Raw genomic sequence first — 22560 nt, 5'->3', positions numbered from 1 at the left:
TGCAGATGGTAGAATCATGTGAGTTGAGATTAGGCACACATTTAAGTCAGAGAAGACTTGATTTCTGACAGCCATACATTCACAGGGAGCTGGCAAGTAGTAGTGTTGGTTTATTTCTTCAAGTTCTTTAACCATGGAACCTTCCAGCGTAATTTAGTATTCTGAAATTAGGTTAAGGCAAAACAAAAACCACTTTGGTGATATAAGAGAATGAGAATAAAGAAGCAGCAAGTAAAGTGAAGAAAGGCTCTAAAGATATTATATACTAGTGAGCAGTATTAAATTCCACGCCTTTCCATGTTATGGAGTAAGACAATTTGACTTTGTTCTGTCTTTGACATAAAGTATTGTTGTTGCTATTCATATTGCTGTATTATGTTGGGTAAGCAGGAAAAATGTGCATTATGATCTTTGGAAAATAATGTAAGTTATTTAATTAAAATACCTTTGACATCTTAATAAAATGTAAACTCTTGATCTTTCAGGTCAGTCTTTGCAGTGGTGAATTAACAATTTGTAACTTTTTTCAAAAGGTGGTCCCTGTTCCTCCAAGTCCCCAACCTGTAGCCCCTACACCTTCAGCCACCCGCCCAGCTACTCCTGCTGGACCAAAGGGAAGGTTGTTTGTTAGTCCTCTTGCAAAGAAATTGGCAGCAGAGAAAGGGATTGACCTTACACAAGTGAAAGGTAAGTCTCTTTCTGTGGAATGGGGTTGTAAAGCTAAAATTCAGTTGTTTCCTCCTTAAGACCAGCAAGTACAACTATATATAGTTGTCTTATCTGGGATAGTGGGGAGAAGGACGAGGAGGGAAATACCTCCTTTTTGCCACCGCAGAGTAGGGAAACTTATTTTGCTGTATTTAGTCTGTCTAGAATCTACCTATATAATTTAGATAGCTTTTTTAATTCTCTTCATGGGAACTGCTTAATTGTTGGTGAAAGTATAATGTGCTAGTTTAGCAAACCTGGGTTATTGAACTTGGTTTGTAATAAGAAATCTCTGTTAGTGCTAGGCTGACTGAATGTAGCAATATGCAAAATAAAACATGAAGTTGGGGTGATTTGAAATGACTTAAAAGTAATAAAATTGGGCCGGCCCCGTGGCTTGGTGGTTAAGTGCACGCACTCCGACGCTGGTGGCCCGGGTTCGGATCCTGGGCGTGCACCGAGGCACCACTTCTCCGTCCATCCTGAGGCCGAGTCCCACATACAGCAACTAGAACGATATGCAGCTATGACATACAACTATCTACTGGGGCTTTGGGGGGAAAAAATAAATAAAATCTTTAAAAAAAAAAAAGTAATAAAATTAATATAAAACGGAACTAAAGCTCCTTGAGGGCAAAGGAAAATGTCTTACTCATCTTTTTCTCCCCGAAGAGGAAGTATAGCTTAGTGATAAGATCATGGGGTCTTGAATCAGATCATCTAGGGTTTAATCCTGGCTTTATCGTTTTCTGTGTAATATGTCTTTAGGTGAATTACTTGTGTATGTCTTTTCTTAGTCTGTCTGTTTTTCCATCTGTAAAACTGAGATAATAGTGTACATTAAAACAGGCAAAGTGCTTGAAACCATATCTAGAATATAATATTCAATACATATTAGTTTTGTTCATATTGTTATTATTGCCTGGCATTTAAATACATGTTTTTGAACTAAAATTAAGCTAAAATTAATGTAAGATAATTAAGATACTTATTTGGAAAAGGAAGGAAATTAATATTCCTGGAACATTGTCTGGTGGCTAGTACTATGTGCTAGTCAGTTAATTACCACATTTAATATGCATAATGTTTCCTGAAGTAAGAATTAGCATTCCCTATTTTGGATAAGAAAATAGACTCTTAAGGGATTTCTCTTTCTGTTAAGTAGTAAAGTTGCAATTTGAATCTAAATTTGTTTAATTCTAAAGCCTGTATTCTTTTCATTACCCTGTGCTCCCTTCTGTCTTGATGCTCTGCCCTCCTTAATTACTCAAGAAAATAATGGTTATTTCCCCGATCGTCCAGCTATGGGCACTCAGTGCTGGTTATCATTTGTCTGCAATCTATTGTTTTGTGGTTAGAAGGCAAGCCAATCCCCAAAGACACAAGAATAGAATGTTGTAAATTTTTTGGACTTCAGAGGACTCTTGTAATATTAGAAGATCCTTTTTTCCAACTTAATGTTATTTCACTAGTATATTGCCATTCTTTATGTTTATGTGATTAGAATCAGGGACAGCAAAGTAAGTTGGAATAAATTTTAATTAGAGGAGGGTCTGGGTTAATAATTATATCTGAAGAATTTAGACAAGTGAAGAAGGACCATTTATTACCTATTTAGCAACACTGGCTACCTTACTAAAGATATAAGTGGAAAAATCCCAATATTCTTTTCATGCAGTTAGAGTTAGGTGATTCATTTATTATTATTTAAACAAATATTCATTGAATATTGTCTGTGCATCCAACACTTGTTCATAAGACAGACAAGATTTCATTTTCAGATACTTATATTACTAACAATAAAGAATTAAGTGAACAGAAAGGGAGTACAGTATAGTAGTTAAGAGTATGGGCTCCAGGGGCTGGCCCCGTGGCGTAGCGGTTAAGTGCGCACGCTCTACTGCTGGTGGCCTGGGTTCGGATCCCGGGCGCGCACCGATGCACCGCTTGTCAGGCCATGCTGTGGCGATGTCCCATATAAGGTAGAGGAAGATGGGCACGGATGTTAGCCCACGGCCAGTCTTCCTCAGCAAAAAGAGGAGGATTGACATGGATGTTAGCTCAGGGCTGATCTTCCTCACAAAAAAAGAAAAAAGAGTATGGGCTCTGGAGGTAGAATGCTTGGGTTTGAACTGGCTCTGCTATACACTAGCTGTGTGACCCTTTGTGTCTTGGTTTCTTCATTTGTATATAAAAATAGTACCTTATATGCTGTGAGGGTTAAATAAGTTAATAAACAGTGCCTGCACATAGAAAGCGTATAAAGATATTAGGACTAATGATAAGAATAACTTACTAATATTACATAAGATAATTTGAATACTAAGAAACAAATAAACCGATTGATATACTCGGGGGTGACAGGGTAAATATATGTGCAGGCATGACTGCTTTTAGACAGAGTGATTGGGGAAGATCTTTCTGATGAGGTGACATTTATCAGACCTGAAACATGAGAAGGGGTCAGCTGTGAGCTAACCATGTGAAGAACTAGGAGAAAAGCATTTTGGGCAGAGAGACCAGTAGTACACAGTCTGAAGTGGAAAAGAGCTTGGCATGTTTGAGGAACATAAAGCTGGCCAGTGTTAATGGAGCATAGTGAGCAGAGTCTAGTGGTAGGAGATGATGTTGGAAAGAAACACAGGAGTGAGAACATAAAGGACTTTACAGGTCATGGCAGAATTTGAATTTTTTTAAAAGTACAATAGGAAGCCATTGAAAGATTAAAACAAGGAAGTGACAAAATGATTTATATTTTAAAAAAATCACGTTGGCCGCTCTGAGCAAATGGATTAAATGAAAGCCAAGGCACCTGTTAGGATGCTGTTGCTTGAGGTGATGATGGTGGCTTAGACAAGGGTGGTGAGAGTGGAAATGGAAAAAAAATGGACAGCTTCAAGATACATTTTTGACATAGAATCAATAGAACTTAGTCAAGGATTGGATATGGGGACTTGACAACGGTAATTTCAAAAGAAAAGTGCAGTGGAAGCCAGTCTGAATAGGTTGAAAAGCATATGAAGAAGTGGAGATAGCATTGTGGACAGCTCATTCAAAAAGCTTTGCTATGAAGTAAGGCATAGAAATAGAGCTGTAGCTTTGAGAAGATATGGGCTCAAGAGAGGGCTTTTGAAAATGAGTGATAGTAGAATGGGTCTGGTATAGAGTTTCTCAGCTATGGCACTATTGACATTTTTGACCAGGTAATTCTTAGTTGTGGGGGAGTGCCCTGCGCACTGTAGGATGTTTAGCAACATCCTTGGCTTCTGCCCACTACATGGTAGTAGCATTCCCCACTTGTGACGACCAAAAGTATCTTCAGACATTGCCAGATGTCCCCTGGGGGGCAAAACTGCCCTGGTTGAGAACCAGTGGTCTAATAGAAAAGGATAAGTTGATGGTGCAGAAAGCGCCCAGTAATTTGGCAAGGAGCAAAGTTTTTGAGAATGTAAGTGTTGATGGGATTGGCCTTGATAGGAATTAGGGACATTTTGTCTATTTTTATAGGAGAGAAGAGACTGTGGAGTGATTTTATAGGTTTGGTGGTGGAAGATGAGGAGAGTACCTCTCTGGTTGCTGCTATTTGGTCAATAAAGTATAAAGTGAGGATGTCAGCTGGAGAATGAGTATGGGGAGGTTTGAGGTTAGAGAGACTGTGGAGTAGTGTTCTCAGAGATTGGGAACATGAATTCAAGGGAAACATAGTTTAATTTCTGGGTAGTTTTATGTGTCTATTTTAGGTTTGTGGCTCTGAATTTATAGTAAACTCAGTCAGTTAGATGTGTACTTTTTTCTCCCAGCAACATTAAGCTGGCATTGAGAAGGCAGACGTTTTAGAGTTTGACCAGGGAGTGATTATAACAGTGATGCACAGAGTATAAGCTGAGTAAGGAAGTGAGGACAAGAGGGAGATAATGGATGATGACAGCAGAGGAGTCAGTGCAGTGGAGGTCTTGATGAGGTCGAAGAAGTTTTGCAGTGGGGGAGGGAGTGGTCTAGATTAAGTGAGCTGAGAGGATCATTGATTGTGTGGTGTTTTGTGACACCAAACGTATGTTTTTTCCACACCAACAATCAGTGGTCCGACACCAACTGGGTATCCAACAATTCAATCCTATTCTGACACTAACTATCCAGAGTTAGCAGCAGATGCCACAGGTTTAAGGGCTCAGTCCCACCTGACTGCCCCCACCTCAGATGTCAATTGCAAGTCCTGGGACCACCCTTACTTCTGACCCACTGGCTATAAATCAGGAGTTCCCAAGACCCCCTTCTCAGATTTTGTAATTCACTGGAACGACTCACAGAACTCAGGAAGGCACTTGCCTTACTATTACTGGTTTATTATAAAGGATACAACTCAGGAACAGTCAAATAGAAGAGATGCATAGGACAAGGTATGGGGTTGTGGTAGGGGCGTGAGTGCAGAGCTTCCACACTCTCTCTGGTAGCACCACCCTCCCAGCACATTGACATGCTCACCAACCCAGAAGCTCTCCAAATCTTGTTGTTCAAGACTTTTATTTTTATAGGGGTTTCAGTGAGACGGCATGGTTGATTAAATCATTGGCTATTGATTGTTGAAGTCAAACTCCAGTCCCTCTTCCCTCCCTGGAGGGACAGATTACTTAGGAAATTTAACCAAAATGTAACCATTTGGGGAGAAACTGTTTTAAACCCTAAACTCTGGTGTTCAGAGTTTGATTTGTCTCAAAGCTACCCATATTATGTTCTATATTTCTTTGATGCAAAGCACTTTCACGTCACTATCCCGTTTTATCCTCATTACATTCCTGTGAGCAGGGGCTAGTATTATAATCTGTATCCTACATTTGAGACCAGATGAGATTAAGTGACTGCAGTCATCCATCTAGTTTATGTTTGACAACAACCCTACATTTTTTATTCCAAGTCTAGTGTTCTTCCCCTTATACCTTTATGATGGCCTGTTGTGCCTTCTTAGGGAGATGGGCAAAAGGATTTAAAAGATTTCAACTAACTCCTAATAGGAAATTCTTGTGGGTGGTTGAAGCTTAGCATAAGGCAGGTGGTACTGCAGGTTCCTCCTCTTGAGGGGCTACAGTGTCCAGATCAGGCTTGGTTGTAAGGGGAGGTTATGGTTTCTGTCTTTTTATAAAGGAGGAGAATCTAATAGGGGTACCACTACCTCTGTTCTAGAGCTCCTGGTGAGGATAAACACAGTCCTAGCCAACTCAGTTTTCATAATGAAGGAAAGGAGTTGGGATGAACTGCACAGAACGAGAATCCTTTTAAAAGTCTGCCTTGGGGAAGATGAATCAGTTTGACCAAATTTTTTCTAGAAGTGGGCCAGTGTAAAAGGTATTTTAATAACTAAATTCTGAATCTCCTGAGAATTAAGATTTAGGATTATCTACTTGGGTGTAAAGTTGTGGATGGGAGGAGGAAGGAAATTGAATGAAAATAAAATTAAGCCCATTGAAAGAACTTTGAAAATCTTTCCTCATGTGTGACATTGCACCTGTTTCCTACATAGGCTCTAACATAGGCCACTGTGGAGCCTTGGCTCTTGTGAGAAAGCTATGAATGATGGAGATCTCATAAGGAATGAATGATTCTAAAGATGAGATCATTGCAATTGAGAGTTATTCGTGTTATTTGGGGGTAAAAAAATTGACTTGCCTGATTTGTCCAAAACAATGATCATATCTGTTGACTCTGTACAAAGGGAATTCTTTATGATCATATGAATCTAGAACCCAGATGAGACCTATTTCAGGGTTCAGAAAGGGTTTTGGAGCTAACCAGGAGGAGGTAGCTAATCTTCCTTTTGGAGGTATAAATTGTACTCAGCATTATCCTTTTGCTGGTATTTCCCAATTTAAAAGTAAAGAAGATGAAAAAATAAAGTACAGCTTAATTAGGTAAAATTCTAAAAGAGAAATACTTAAAATAAATGAATACTTGATGTAGTTAAAAAGGAAAAAAACACTACAGGTCAAGCAAGAGTGCTCTGTGTGAATTAAAATTAATAAGTGACAAAAGCTGATATTTTTAGGGAGCACTTTAAGGGGCAGGATTAAGACAATGATTCCCTCAGAGGGTCTTTGGTAGAGAACCCTTAGGAACTTGCATTTCAGGATCACAGTATTGATTTCCTTGAGGAACCAGCAGCACGTTCTCATGTATGTGACATTTATGTATCTCTTCCAGGGACAGGACCAGAAGGCAGAATCATCAAGAAGGACATCGACTCTTTTGTGCCTACTAAAGCTGCTCCTGTGAGTTACATTTGGCTTTTTTTTTTTTTCTTTCAATTTGTCCCTGCAAAGTGCTTTGTCCAGCCTGTTAGACCCTTTCATACATTATTCATGAGTGAAATAGCTGAACCAGAACTGTGTATTCTTTTGTCTAATTTCACTGGCTAGCAATATATAGATATGAATGTGCTGTCATTCATATACAAAAGCAAAGATGATATACTACATTGATATGCATTCCAAACTGGTTTTTTTGAGTTATTGATACTAGTTTTTCCTAACACCTCCTGTCCTTCTCATTTAGGCCCTATTTTTAAAAGCTTGCAAGTTGATTGACCAGGGTTTGAGTTTTATGTGATTAATTAGTCCACACAGAGATTAAATCCACGTAGCTAGCTTCTGTTTGATTGGTTAAAGTGCTAAGATAATCAGCTAAAAGTAAGGAAAAGGATTTTGTTATTTAGATGTTTGCTTTAAAATGAAAGATTTGTCTCATTGTTTTTTCTTAACACTGTACAGGAAGATGAATTACTTTGTTTATATTTATCTCTTAATCCTTTCAATTTAAGAATGCTTTGATTGCTTTTCTTGAAGATAATTTTGCAAAAACAAAATTATTTTGACATAAACTAGTCACTGAACATACTCTGGCTCAGAGAAAAATGACACTTAAAACGTGATTACAGAATTCTAAGTAGAAAAATTAAAAACAAAACTCTAAACAAGCACTGTCCAAATCTGAGTTCTTTTTGTTCCCTTGGGATAGAAATAGCTGAATTTTTCTATAAGCCTTTTAATTTTTACTTTGCCTGTAAAGTAAAAGACACACCAGCAGTTGTTCCCAGTTGCTTTTGCTAAGATTGAACCACAGTTACTAAGAGCTTTTTTACCTCCCCATAGGCTCCAGCAGCTGCTGTGCCTCCCCCCGCTCCAGGACTGGCACCAGTTCCTACAGGTGTCTTCACAGATATCCCAATCAGCAACATTCGTCGAGTAAGACTGTTACCATAAATCTGGAACCAAAGCTCTTGGGGGCATTTTTACTCTGATCATTTAATTGCCTACATAGTTTGAAATACTAACAGAGACTGTTGTAGTTGGGAATCTTAGATGATTAGTTTAAGAGATGTTTGCTTTGGCCGGTTGAATACTTGGGATAAACAAACGCTGTGTTCTGATTAAATACCATTGGAAGGGGCTAAGGTATGGTGCAGTCCTTCATCTTCCAATTCTAGTAATGCTTGAGGTGAGCATTACCAGGGAGCAAGGTAAAGGGGAAAACAGCCCTGAATTAGGTAAGGTCTCATCTCAACTCAAGATAATGGATTTTTTAATCTCTTTGATTTCAGGTTATTGCACAGCGGTTAATGCAGTCTAAGCAAACCATACCTCATTATTACCTTTCTATTGATGTAAATATGGGAGAAGTTTTGTTGGTACGGAAAGAACTTAATAAGGTAAAAGGTCTGGAAATTTCAACTCTATAAATTCTAAAAATCATGTTTTTCCCCACTAAACATTTACATTTTTGCCCATATTTTTGTTATAATATGCCAGTTGATGATGGAAAATGGGTGTCATCTTAATTAACTTGTAGAGAATATCCTGGAGAATTTTCATTTTTTAACCCTTGATTAAAGCTTATCATTTAAAGTTAACTTTGCCATTTTAGCCTAGCAGAGTCACTGTAATTCTCTGAGACTATTTGAGACTCTTTTAGTAGGTAAGAAACAGTATGTTTACTTTGTGCTTATAGTTAAGTACTTAGCACCTACTTAGTGTTTAGCTTAAGGCACTTTTAGGAACATAGCATAAGGCATTGTCTTTGTCCATGAGTTTATAATTTAATTGAGGAGATAATGCATGTGAAAGAGAGAGGAGGTAATTTTTATTAAAGTAAAAATAGTCATTTGTAGATCAGTCTGTTTATGGTAATGCCCCTTGTCTGCTAAATTACATTGTGTAGGTTAAGTGTTATAGGAGTTCAGAGAAGGGGGAGAACAGTGAAAGTAGTTGGGGAATTCACAATGGTGTAGGAAAAACTTGGTTGACCCATGGAGAATAGGAAGAGTTTGGATTGGCAAAAAAGTTGAAAGTTGATTCTAGTGATGAAATATCACAAAGTGAAAGTACTTTAAAAAAAAGGAAATAAGTATAGTCAGCCCTGTGGTTCAAGCAACTGTAGAACCTACAGATACGGAGGGCCAACTAAGTGACTTGAGCATCTGGATTTTGGTATCCATGGGGTGGTCCTGGAACCAGTCTCCCTGGATACCAAGGGATGACTGTATAGCATATGGGGGAGATAGATCACCTTTTCTAGAGTGGATACACAGTTGTTGGTTTAGGGAAGACCTTGATTTACAAGCAGAAGAATTTGGACTTGATGAATTAGACATTAAGTAAGAAACCAGTAGAAGTGAGATGATGATAGCAATATTTTAAGAAAGATTAGTCTAATAGATATATACTGGCACACTTTAATGGCAGAGACCAGTTATGCTTGTCATGTAATCATGAAATGATGGTGATAAGGGTGTGGATTTGTGGGTTGCATTAAGAATGGAGTAGGAGCGAGGGATATGAGAGATATTTTTAAGGAAGTGAAAAATAAAAGCCAAACTCCTTCGAGTGGCATACACGGCCTTACACAGGTTATCTATAACCTCTCTGACCTCCTCTCCTACTACTTTCCCACTTGCTCACTCTGCTGCAGACACAACGGTTGCTTTGCAGTTCCTCAACACTCACCTGTATACTCCTACTTTAGTCCCTTTGCACTTGCTGTTCCCTCTGCATGGAATACTTTTCCTCTAGTATCCTCCTGGCTTCCTCCTTCAACTCCTTAAGGATTTGACTCTATCACCTTTTCTGGTCTTCCCTGGTCACCTCATGCTAAAATTAAGGAAGAGGAGTGGAGTGAGTGGTGGGTTCTCCCCTTAGCTCTTTTTCTCTACTTTATTTTTCTGCTTAGCAGGTAACACTATCTAACATACTGTGTGTTTCACTTATTTATTATCTATCCATCCCCTTTAGACTGTAAGCTCCCTGAGAGTAGAATTTTTACCCATTTTTTCACTGCTTTATATCCAGGGCTTTAGAGTTATATGCCCAGCACGGAGTAGACTCTCAAATATTACATGCATGAGTGAATGAAGCATCAACAGAGCTTTGTAACTGGCTACAGGATTAAAGATGATGGTGTACTTTTATTGTCAAAATATTAAAGCTATTTTATAATAAATTTATTTGGAACTTAGGCATGAAAAGTATATATCCAATGTGTTATTTTATTCAGTTTTTTTTTTTTTAAAGATTTTATTTATTTATTCTTTTTCCCCCCAAAGCCCCAGTAGATAGTTGTATGTCATAGTTGCACATCCTTCTAGTTGCTGTATGTGGGACGCGGCCTCAGCACGGCTGGAGAAGTGGTGCGTCAGTGCGAGCCCGGGATCCGAACCCGGGCCGCCAGCAGCAGAGCGTGAGCACTTAACCGCTAATCCACAGGGCCGGCCCTATTCAGTTGTTTAAAACAGTTTTTTTCAGATGTAATTCACATGCCATACCATTCACTCATTTAAAGTTTACAACTCAGTGGCTTTCAGTATATTCAGAATTGTGTGACCATCACTACAATAAATTTTAGAAAATTTTCATCACCCCAAAATGAAACCATGCACCCCTTAGCCATAACCCCTGCCCCAGTCCTGCCATCCTCCCCAGCCCTAGACAACCACTAAACTACTTTCTGTCTTATACCCTATTCTGGATATTTCCTGTAGGGTTAGGGATTTCATTGAATCTATAGATGAGTTTGGGGAGTATTGCCATCTTAACAATATTAAGTGTTCCCACTCCATGAACGTGGAATGTCTTCCCATTTATTTAGGTCGTCTTTAATTTCTTTTCAACAATTTTTATAATTTTTAGAGTATTAAGTGTTTGCTCTTTTGTTAAATTTATTGCTAGGTATTTTATTCTTTTTGATACTATTGTAAATTTCATTTTCAGATTGTTCAGTGCTGTTGTATAGAAATACAGTTGATTTCTGTATATTGATCTTATATCCTGCAACCTTGATTTTTAGTGTGTTCCTTAGGATTTTCTATATACAAATCATGTCACCTGCAAAGAGAGATAGTTTTGCCTTTTCCTTTACAGTTTGGATGCATTTTGTTTCCTTTTCTTGCCTAACTTCTCTGGCTAGCATATCTAGTACAGTGTTGAATAGAAGCGGGAAGAGGGGAAATCTTTGTCCTGTTCTTAGGGGGAAATAAGTTTTTCATCAATCAAGTGTGATGATCATCTTGGAGTTTTTGTTTATCTAATTTATCAGGTTGAGGAAGTTCCCTGCTATTCCTAATTTGTTGAGTGTTAGCATCATAAGGGGTGTTAAATTTTGTCAACTATGCTTTTTCCAAGATGTTAAACCAACCTTGCATTCCTGGGACAAATCGTTTTTGGTCATGGTGAATAATCCTTTTCATATATTGGTGGATTTGGTTTGCTAGAATTTTTTTGAGGATTTTATATCTATATTCATAAGAGATACTAGTCTGTAGTTTTTTAAAAAATTTTTCTTTTTTTTTTTGTGAGGAAGATCAGCCCTGAGCTAACATCCGATGCCAATCCTCCTCTTTTTTTTTGCTGAGGAAGATTTGGCCCTGGGCTAACATCCATGCCTATCTTCCTCTGCTTTATACGGAACGCCACCACAGCATCACTCGACAAGCAGTGCGGTGGTGCACGACTGGGATCCGAACCTGCAAAAGCTGGGCCGCCAAAGCAAAGCATGCACACCTAACCGCTGTGCCACCGGGCCAGCACCCCTAAAAAATTTCTCTTAAAATTTTTTTATTGAGGTCATATTGGCTTATAACATTGTGTAAATTTCAGGTGTATGTTATTATATTTCAGTTTCTGTATAGACTGCATTGTGTTTACCACCAATAGTCTAGTTTTTATCCATCACCATACGTATGTGCCCCTTTATGCCTTTTGCCCTCCCCACCCCCTCTTCTCTGATAACCACTAATCTGTTCTCCTTATCTGTTTATCTTCCACATATGAGTGAAATCACACGGTATTTGTCTTTCTCTGTCTGACTTATTTTGCTTAGCATAATACCCTCAAGGTCCGTCCATGTTGTCACAAATGACATGATTTTGTCTTTTTGTAGCTGAGTAGTATTTCATTGTCTGCATGTGTTCCACATGTTCTTTATCCATTCATCCATTGATGGGCACTTCGGTTGTTTCTGTATCTTGGCTATTATGAGTAATGCTGCAATGAACATGGGGATGCATACATCTCTTTGAATTGTTGATTGTATGTTCTTTGGATAAATACCCAGTAGTGGGATAGCTGGATCATAGGGTAGTTCTATTTTTAATTTTTTGGGAAATCTCTAGACTGTTTTCCATAGTGGCTGCACCAGTTTGCATTCCCACCAGCAGTATATGGGGGTTCTCTTTTCTCCACATCCTCTCCAACACTTGTTATTTCTTGTTGAATATAGCCATTCTGACTGGTGTTAGGTGATTTCTCATTGTAGTTTTGATTTGCAGTTTGCTGATAATTAGTGGTGTTGAGCACCTTTTCACATGCCTGTTGGCCATCTGTATATCGTCTTTGGAGAAATGTCTGTTCATATCCTCTGCCCATTTTTTGATGGGGTTGTTCATTTTTTTTTTTGTTGAATTGTGTGAGTTCTTTATATATTTTGGAAATTAACCACTTGTTGGATATATGATTTGCAAATATTTTCTCCCAGTTGATGGGTTGTCTTTTTGTTTTGTTCATGGGTTCCTTTGCTGTGCAGAAGCTTTTTAGTATGATGTAGTCCCATTTGTTTATTTTTTCTTTTGTTTCCCTCCCCTAAGTAGACATGGTATTTGAAAAGATATTGCTATCTGATATCAAAGAGTGTACTGTCTATATTTTCTTCTGAGTTTTATGGTTTCAGGTCTTACATTCAAGTCTTCAATCCATTTTGAGTTAATTTTTGTATATGGTGTAAGGCAAAGGTCTACTTTCATTCTTTTGCGTGTGTCCAGTTTTCCCAGCACCACTTACTAAAGGGACTTTCCTTTCTCCATTGTATATTCTTGGCTGTTTTGTCAAAGACTAGCTGTCCATAGATGTGTGGTTTTATTTCTGGGCTCTCAGTTCTGTCCCATTGTGTGTGTGTGTTTTTCTGCCAGTACTGTGCTGTTTTGATAACTATAGCTTTGAATTATAATTTGAATTCAAGGAGTGCGATACCTCCAACTTTTGGCTATTTTGGCTATTCAGGGTCTTCTGTTGTTCTGTATAAATTTTAGGATTCTTTGTTCTATTTCTCTGAAGATGTCATTAGGATTCTGATTGGGATTGCACTGAATTTGTAGGTTGCTTTAGGTAATATGGACATTTTATGTTTATTCTTCCAATCCATGAGCATAGAATATCTTTCCATATCTTTATGTCTTCTTCGATTTCTTTCAATAATGTCTTATAGTTTTCAGTGTATAGGTCTTTTAGCTCTTCGGTTAAATTTATTTCTAGGTGTTTTTTTCTTTCTATTGCGATTGTAAATAGGATTGTATTCTTGACTTCTCTTTCTGCTAGTTCGTTATTAGTCTATAGAAATGCAACTGATTTTTGTATGTGGATTTGTAGTTTTCTTTCTTTTTTTTAATTGTGATATCTTGGTCTAGTTTTGGTATCAGGCTAATACTGGCCCTATAGAATGAGTGTGGAAGTGCTCCTTCCTCTTCTGTTTTTTTGGAAGAGTTTGTGAAGAACTGATTTTAATTCTTCTTTAAATGTTTGATAGAATTCACTAGGGAAGCCATCTGGGTCTAGGCTTGTCTATGTGGGTAGTTTTTTAATTACTAATTCAATCTCTTTACTAGTTATAGACTTATTCAGTGGTTCTGTTTCTTTTTGATTCAGTTTTGGTATTTCTTATCTTTCTAGGAATATGTCTGTTTCATCTAGGTTATCTAATTTGTTGGCATATGGTTGTTCATAGTATTACCTATAATCCTTTTTATTTTTGTAAGGTAGATAGTAATATCCCCTACTTCATTTCTGATTTTAGGAATTTGAGTCTTCTCTTTCTTTGTCAGTCTAGCTAAATATTTGTCATTTTGTTGATCTTTTCCAAGAACCAACTTTTGGTTTTGTTGTGATAAATGAAAATGAAGACATAACATACCATAACTTATGGGATGCAGCTAAAGCAGTACATAGCAGAAAACTTACAGCTATAAAGGCCTAAGTTAAAAAAGATGAAAGAAACAACTTTTGGTTTCATTTCATCCTTTCCACCTCAGAATATTTGTATATCTCCTCCCCCCACAAGATTACATAGTTTCAGTCTTTGGAAAGAGAATTGAAGAAACTACACTGGTTTCTTATCTTTGCAGATGTTAGAAGGGAGAAGCAAAATTTCTGTCAATGATTTCATCATAAAGGCTTCAGCTTTGGCATGTTTAAAAGTTCCTGAAGCAAATTCTTCTTGGCTGGACACAGTTATAAGACAGTAAGTATAACACTGCTGGGGAACGTATATATCCATCAGCAGTTTTCTTGTGTTATCTTATGTATAACTAGGAGTATAGGGGATAAGGAGAAATGGAATACAGAGGGAAGATGAGTTCCATAGGTACAACAATTAGAAAACAACATAAAACTATTTATGAGTTAGTGCTAAATTTAGTTAGTAAAGAGTACAAATTCTTCATATGAGTTTAAGAAAGGGAGATAAGTGTCCAGATATGTATAATTAAGTTGATAATGACTCTCACAAAGCAGGGTTGAAATGGTTTTTGTTCACATTTAGTTCTGCTGAACTTGGGAGGTGGGGGCAAAATTGAAAACAAAACCAAAAACCAGCATTTGTTAATATTATGGTGGCATGTGACTGGCATGGTGCTCAGTGTCTTTCACGTGTTGTCTCATTTAATCCTATGACCACCTTATGAGTTAGGTGCTTTCACTGCCATTTTCCAGATGAAGGAAATGAGGCTCAGTGAATTAAGTAACTTTCCCTGAATTAATATGTTAGTAAGTAGAACTGTGACTGCAACCAGGATTCTTACTCCTAAGCCTAGGCTTTTTCTACTGTGTAGACTCTCTTATATTATTATTAATTTTTATTAAAATAATAGTATATATGTTAGAATATTGCTCCATGGCTTACAGTGACCTATCAACCTTTAATCTGAGGTCCAATCCCAAGAGGCAAACACAAATTTTAAATTATTTCTTAGGTATTTACCTTCATATATATATATATATGTGTATATATATATATATATATATATATATATACGTATATATATATATATATATTTTTTTTTTTTTTGGTAAAGAAGATTAGCCCCTAACATCTGTTGCCAGTCTTCCTCTTTTTCCTTGAGGGAGATTGTCCCTGAGCTAACATCTGTGCCAGTTTTCCTCTATTTTGTATGTGGGACACCACACAGCATGGTTTGATGAGCGGTGTGTAGGTCTGTGCCCAGGATCCCAACTTGCGAACCCGGGCCACTGAAGCGGAGCATGCAAACGTAACCACTATACCACTGGGCTGGCCTGACCTTCCTATTTCTAAATAACATTTTTGTGTTGCCTTTTATGGGTTTTTCATGTCTTACTTCATCAACTGACTTCCTATTAAAGAAGGTTAAGATTTAGCTTTGTTGTACCTCCCTACACACACGCTCTCTCCCCCATCCTACCAAATTGATTATAGCACAAATTCTGGATAAATCAGTATTCAGTGTTAATATTTTTATGCCTATGAAAATATTGTTTATGACTACGACATGTGGTACACCATGAATGCTAACCTAACTGATTTTAATGATTGCCTAAGAGGGAGCTACTTTTCTAGGTACTTATCATGAATTTTTTGAAACTCTCCAAGAGAACTCTAAACCATTTTTCAGTCTTGTCAGACATATCAGGTAATCTACTGATTCTTTTTCCTTGGTCACCCCCATCTTGGAGCACATCTGAGGGTCTTACTATTCCTTATAGACTATATTAGTTTCCAAGGGTTGCCATTACAAGTTACCACAAAGTTGGTGGCTTAAAACAAACGTTTATTCTCTCATATTTCTGAAGGCCGGAAGTCCAAAATCAAGGTGTCAGCAGGGCTGCGCCCCCTCCGTGGGTTTCAGGGAAGAATCTTTCCATGCTTTTTCCAGTTCTGGTGACTCCAGGCATTCTTTGGCTTGTGACTGCGTAACTCCAATCTCTGCCTCTGTCTTCGTATGGCCTTCTCCTCTGTGTTTGTGTCTTATCTTCTGTCTCATAAGGACACTTGGCATTGATTTAGGGCCCACCCAGAGAATCCAGGGTGATCTCATCTCAAGATCTTAAATTATACCTGCAAAGACCTTTTTACTAAATAAGGTCACACTGAGGATTCTGGGATTAAAACATAGACTTTTAGAGGGCTGTTATGAACATTTGTGTACAATTCTTTGTGTTGACGTATGTTTTCATTTCTCGTGGGTAGATTCCTTAGAGTGGAATTGCTGGGTTATAGGTTAAATTTATATTTAACTTTTTAAGAATATCTGAAGAAACACTACTTAGATGAAAGGATCAAGGTTGCAGGGCAAGTTCTATGAATTGTTCGTTAATTCTTACCAAATGCCCTTCATTCATTTGTTCATACAGCCATTCAACGAGTATTTATTGAACATGTACTGTTTGCTGGATTCAGTGGTGAACAAGATTGGAAACACCATCTCTACCTTCTTAGGAGGAAGATTTTTAAATAATATTGTAATAACAAGATAATTTAATTAAGAAAGCAGTTTTTTGCTGTGTGATACCTTGGCCGAGCATAGCTGTGGTAGCTGCTAAGGGTCACACACTATTATTAGAGTAGGTCCCTGTGTTTGCAAGTGACAAAAGCCCACTGCCTCTGGTCAGCTTGGCTTGGCCACACTGAGGGATTTGGTACCTGTAATCTTCTTCTTCTTTTTTTTTTTTTGCCTTGAGGAAGATCAGCCCTGAGCTAACATCCATGCCAATCCTCTTTTTGCTGAGGCAGACCAGCCCTAAGCTAACATCATTGCCAATCCTCCTCCTTTTTTTCCCTTTTTCTCCCCAAAGCCCCAGTAGATAGTTGTATGTCGTAGTTGCACATCCTTCTAGTTGCTGTATGTGGGACGCCACCTCAGCGTGGCTGGACAAGTGGTGCGTCGTGCACGCCTGGGATCTGAACCCGGGCTGCCAGTAGCGCAGCGCGTGCACTTGACCTCTAAGCCACGGGGCCAGTCCCCCCCTGTAATCTTCTAAAGCTTGTACCTAGAAAGAGCTGGAGTTATTCCTTCATGTGAAGTTTTAACTTTTTCTAGATTGCACAACATTTTAGCAGTGCCCTTAAACAGACCCCAAGGAGACAGTGGATACAATTCAGGAGTTTGGGAACTTGGATGAGGGGAAAAAATCATTCTTTTCCACTACCCTCTAACTGAAATTTAGCATTTCTTCCTATTATAAATGTAGAGAAGAAATCAGAGAGGTGTTAACAGTACTTGTGCTGGTGACCAATAAAGTTATTTTGATATCACATAAGACGTTGCAAATGTCTTAAAATATTGTTGGGGCTGGCCCCGTGGCTTAGCGGTTAAGTGTACGCGCTCCACTCCTGGCGGCCCGGGTTTGGATCCCAGGCGCGCACCGACCCACTGCTGAGGCGGTGTCCCACATACAGCAACTAGAAGGATGTGCACCTATGACATAGAACTATCTAATGGGGCTTTGGGGAAAAAAAAGGAGAAGGATTGGCAATAGATGTTAGCTCAGAGCCGGTCTTCCTCAGCAAAAAGAGGAGCATTAGCATGGATGTTAGCTCAGGGCTGATCTTCCTCACACACAAAAAAATATATCATTTTGTGGGGCCGGCGCAGTGGTGTAGTGGTTGGGTTCATGTACTCCGCTTCGGGGGCCCGGGGTTCGCAGCTTCGGATCCCAGGTGCGGACCTGCGTACCACTTATAAAGCCGTGCTGTGGCAGGCGTCCCACATATAAAGTAGAGGAAGATGGGCATGGATGTTAGCCCGGGGTCAATCTTCCTCAGCAAAAAGAGGAGGATTAGCAACAGATGTTAGCTCAGGGCTAATCTTCCTCACCAAAAAAAATATATATATATTGTTTTGCTTATCATTACTTCAAAATTATAGCCGTTATTAGACTTGCTGCAAGATCTTGTGATTGAATTAATACAGAAGCATATACATCACAGTTTTGTTTTATGAATAGTTTGATAACTGAATTTCAATATAGTTTTTTTTTCTTTTTTTGGTAATTTATTTTCTGAGAAAAGACTCCAGTGCAAAGGTGCCCTTGGTGTAGAAAAGATTAGGGATCCTAGTTTTATATTCTGAGACACCACCACCCTACATCCTGATCTCTCCTGTTTCTCCCACAATGCAGTTCATTCCTTCCACTCTTTCTTTCATCTGCTCAAGCTCTGCTTGCAGACTCAACTCCAGCCAGTCCACTGTGTCTCAAAATCCAGGGAGTTCTTTTTGTTTCTCACTGAATGCTGTGAGCCTTTTTTTCCCACCTACACCCATGTGTTAGTCAAGGCAGATGAGGCAGGGAATTAGAGAGTACACATGAAACCAACCTGCTAAGACATTTCTCATTCATTTTAAAAAGTGCAGGTCAAGGAGAGGGCCCAGCAAAATGTAAAAACCAAGAAAGATATCTCTCTGGCTGAACAGTAGCACAAACTGAAGTAAATATCAATATTCTTGCTTAACTTGACACATAAACTCTATTAATAAACATTGTTGATGATTATTGACATTTCTTTTTCTTTTTTCTTTTTAAATAGAAATCATGTTGTTGATATCAGTGTTGCAGTCAATACTCCTGCAGGACTCATCACACCTATTGTATTTAATGCACATATAAAAGGACTGGAAGTCATTGCTAATGATGTTGTTTCTTTAGCAACCAAAGCAAGAGAGGGTAAACTACAGCCACATGAATTCCAGGTAAGGTATTATTTATTTACCTTTTGAATGTTAAGAATTATGTTATTTTTAAGGTCTGCATTATTTATTGCATTTACGTCTTTTGATTCTGCCTTGTAGTCTCACTGACACAGGGTTTTGAAAAGAAAAATTGAGTAACCTATCAAAAACTGAAAATAAGACATTTTCTAACTAATGTGCAAAAGCCACACAATTGACTTTTGTTCATATTGTAAAGGTTGTATATTTTTAGTAAAGTGTATTCCATTCAGGCCTTTCTTTTTTTCTTTTTCCCTTTCAGCTTTATTAGTATATAATTAGCAAATAGGAACTGTATATATTTAAGGTGTACAACTTAATGTTTTGATATATGTATACATTGTGAAATGGTCACAAGCTAATTAGCATATTCATCACCTCATATACTTATCATTTTCCTTTTCTTTCTCTCTTTCTTTCTTTTTATGGTAGTTCAGAGGCCTTTCTTATAGTAAAAGATACTCGTAAAGTCTTTTCACAGTTGTCATTTTTTCTTGTTTATGGTGACAAGCAATTAACGTGATCTATTTTTAATCTTTTTTCCTCAAGGGTGGCACTTTTACAATCTCCAATTTAGGAATGTTTGGAATTAAGAATTTCTCTGCTATTATTAACCCACCTCAAGCATGTATTTTGGCAATTGGTGCTTCAGAGGAAAGACTGGTTCCAGCAGATAATGAAAAAGGGTAAGTGCCAAAATGGTGAGAGAATTGTAAGCTCATTTACATTACATTATGCCTGTTTTTGAGTCTCACTGTTATAATTATTGGCATGGCATATTGGAGCTTCAGGTAGAGTCAGACATACATATAGAATGAAGTTTCTCAGGGCAGCAATTCTTATTTTACTAAATGTAGTTAATCCTGTTTGTGATGGGAAGCCTTATTTACTCTAAGTCAGGGGTCAGTATGCTTTTTATTAAAGAGCCACATAGTAAATATTTTAGGCTTTTTGGATCAGTGGTCTCTGTTGCCATTACTCTGCCATTGTTGTGTGAAAGCAAGTGTAAGCAATACATAAATGAATCCCAATGAACCTGCATTTGGCGGGATTTGGCCTGTGGGCTGTAGTTTGCTGACCCATGCTCCAGATGGCTGTTTAGTCTATTTCTTCAAGCTATTAATTTGAGCTAGAGGTGTACAGGACATGGAGAATAGGTGGAAAATAATATTATTTGGTTGGGATTATAGGGTAGGAGTTCGCATTTGGGCTGGTTACTGGCTAAAATCGAGTGATTACTTTCAGAATACCTAATAATGTTTTTATCTTTTTCTAGATTTGATGTGGCTAGCATGATGTCTGTTACACTCAGCTGTGATCATCGGGTTGTGGATGGAGCAGTTGGAGCCCAGTGGCTTGCTGAGTTTAGAAAGTACCTTGAAAAACCTATCACCATGTTGTTGTAATTAACCCAAGAATTTCTAGACTCTCCCAGGTCATATTGGTTCATTCTTATCAAGATATAAATATGTTATTAAACAGGTATTTTTATTTTAAAGTTAACCAGTTATTTTTGACTCTGTCCAGATAAGTTATTTATAATGGGCAATCCTGAATTTTTTAAATGCCAATTACACTCAAATATTGTGCACATTTAATAAACACCAGATTTTAAGCTGTGTACTCCTAGTCAAGGGATGTTAGTGATAAGTACTTGCACTGGGAAATGTAGAGGTAGAATTGTGGTTTCCTATTGAGACAGGTTCATAAAAGTAACCTGGATGAAACCTTGAAGTTTTGAAATTTAATTGCCTCAAATGTTTTGCTTAGATTTGAGGGAAAGAGAAGTCGGGAAAATTAGTTCTCTTGGAGAAAGCTTTTGAATTGAAGCTTGATTTTGGAATTGAACCCTAATTTAAATTTTTCTGTTACATGATTTTGGTTTATCAAGGATAGGAAGGGTAGAGAACTTCAAAGAAAATAAGTGAAATTTTAAAAGTCAGTGGTTTCTTAGACTTCTCCAATCAACTGTTCTTTCTTTTTCTATGAATCCCAAAATGGTTGTTTTCTCTTCTTGAAATGAAGATATAAATATAAACCAGCTACTTGGTATAAATGAGAATTTGTGTGAGTATTTATGTAAACAACTTAAATGTGTAATTCTGAGAGCAGAATGCTACCATTACCTCCAAATAAAAGAATATGCTTATAGAATTTAACTGAAAGAAGTCGTGAAAGTAGAATTTTTCCTCCAAGATTAACTGGTGGTTACTTGCAAATAAACTTAATTACTAGAATTTATTACTCAAATAACTTTCAAAAACTATATGAAGTAACTATGGAATAAGTGTACATATGTAAAATATGATTTCTAGTGAGGTATGTGCCAAAGTCCATTTATCACCAAGTCCTGTATGAAAAGAAGATGGGGAGAGATATATTGGTGAAGAGTTTGGAGTGCTAAAAGATGATGACCAAAACAAAGTGGTTATGTCTACTTGGATAAAGGAAAAAATGTTAAATGTGTACAAAAAAAAGTGTTCTGTGTTTTTCCACCCCAGTGTTCTCTCATGTAAAATAAGAGAGCCCTGAAATCCTATTGGAGAGAACAAAATTATTTAGGTTGCTCGCTACCTATCAGCCTAATTTTTTTTTCCATTTTGTTAACAATTTGCCTTTCTTCTGGGGGGAGGAAGGAGGTAATGTTTAGGATAATAATGAATTAGGAACCTTATCACAATTCCAGACTTTCTGTTGAATTGATATGTTTTAATAAATACTTGGTATTGTTTATGACTATTTAAAATAAATCTGACCAGTGCTTCCTTGTATATGTAATATGTGGAGCTATCCCCTGAAATTTAGGTCTTTCAGTGTTGAGTCTATTTCTGAATGTTCATTCTTACATGGTGCACCAGTGACACTCCATACATTCCACAGATATTTCCCATGCTGTATTATTATGAAAACAATTCAATACATTAATCTGATTTTTCAGTAATTAGTAATTTTAGCTTGAACTGAAGATTATGCAGAAGGAACAAGCTTATCACAAGGGACCATCATCAGTATGAGCCACATCGGGTTCAGATACATGAAACTTCAAAGATAATTCATTCTTTGCTAATGCTTATGGCTCTATTGTTCCCTTGAAAGAAAAATAAAAAGTTGCCTTCTAATAAAAATTGTTCTGAGTTAAAAATTAATCTGAACTATAATCTAAATCTGGATTCAGTCTATTTCTCTTACCAGAACTGAAAGAAGAAAGTTAGAAATAGTGTTTTTGGTTGAAATTAGATTGTTTAAAAATTAAACTGTTTTTGTTTTTTTTTATTTATTTAGTGTGTTTGTGTGTGTGTGAGGAAGATCAGCCCTGAGCTAATACCCATGCCAATCCTCCTCTTTTTGCTGAGGAAGACTGGCCCTGAGCTAACATCCGTGCCCATCTTCCTCCACTTTATATGGGAGGCCGCCACAGCATGGCCTGACAAGCGGTTTGTCTGTGCGCACCCAGGATCTGAACCCGGGCCGCCCATATTCCTGCACTTTATATGGGATGCCACCACAGCATGGCCTGACAAGCGGTGTGTCTGTGCGCACCCAGGACCCGAACCTGGGCCGCCAGCAGTGGAGTGCGTGCACTT

General features: G+C 37.8%; 1 protein-coding gene across 1 annotated transcript in view; it reads left to right on the top strand.

The window, feature by feature from the left end:
• DLAT (dihydrolipoamide S-acetyltransferase) overlaps positions 1–21656 on the top strand; it is a 30983-nt gene extending 9327 nt beyond the window's left edge. The window contains exons 7-14 of the mRNA XM_058545210.1: positions 534–687; positions 6901–6968; positions 7848–7940; positions 8297–8404; positions 14360–14475; positions 18796–18958; positions 19526–19662; positions 20253–21656. Coding sequence (XP_058401193.1) covers positions 534–687; positions 6901–6968; positions 7848–7940; positions 8297–8404; positions 14360–14475; positions 18796–18958; positions 19526–19662; positions 20253–20382 — 969 coding nt within the window. The 3' untranslated portion in view covers positions 20383–21656. The remainder of the gene's footprint in view (positions 1–533; positions 688–6900; positions 6969–7847; positions 7941–8296; positions 8405–14359; positions 14476–18795; positions 18959–19525; positions 19663–20252) is intronic.
• Positions 21657–22560: the final 904 nt, after the last annotated feature.

This window comes from Diceros bicornis, chromosome 7 (assembly GCF_020826845.1).
Source record: "Diceros bicornis minor isolate mBicDic1 chromosome 7, mDicBic1.mat.cur, whole genome shotgun sequence".
In the NCBI taxonomy this organism is placed as follows: Eukaryota; Metazoa; Chordata; class Mammalia; order Perissodactyla; family Rhinocerotidae; genus Diceros; species Diceros bicornis.
This window is presented reverse-complemented; position numbering and strand designations above follow the sequence as displayed.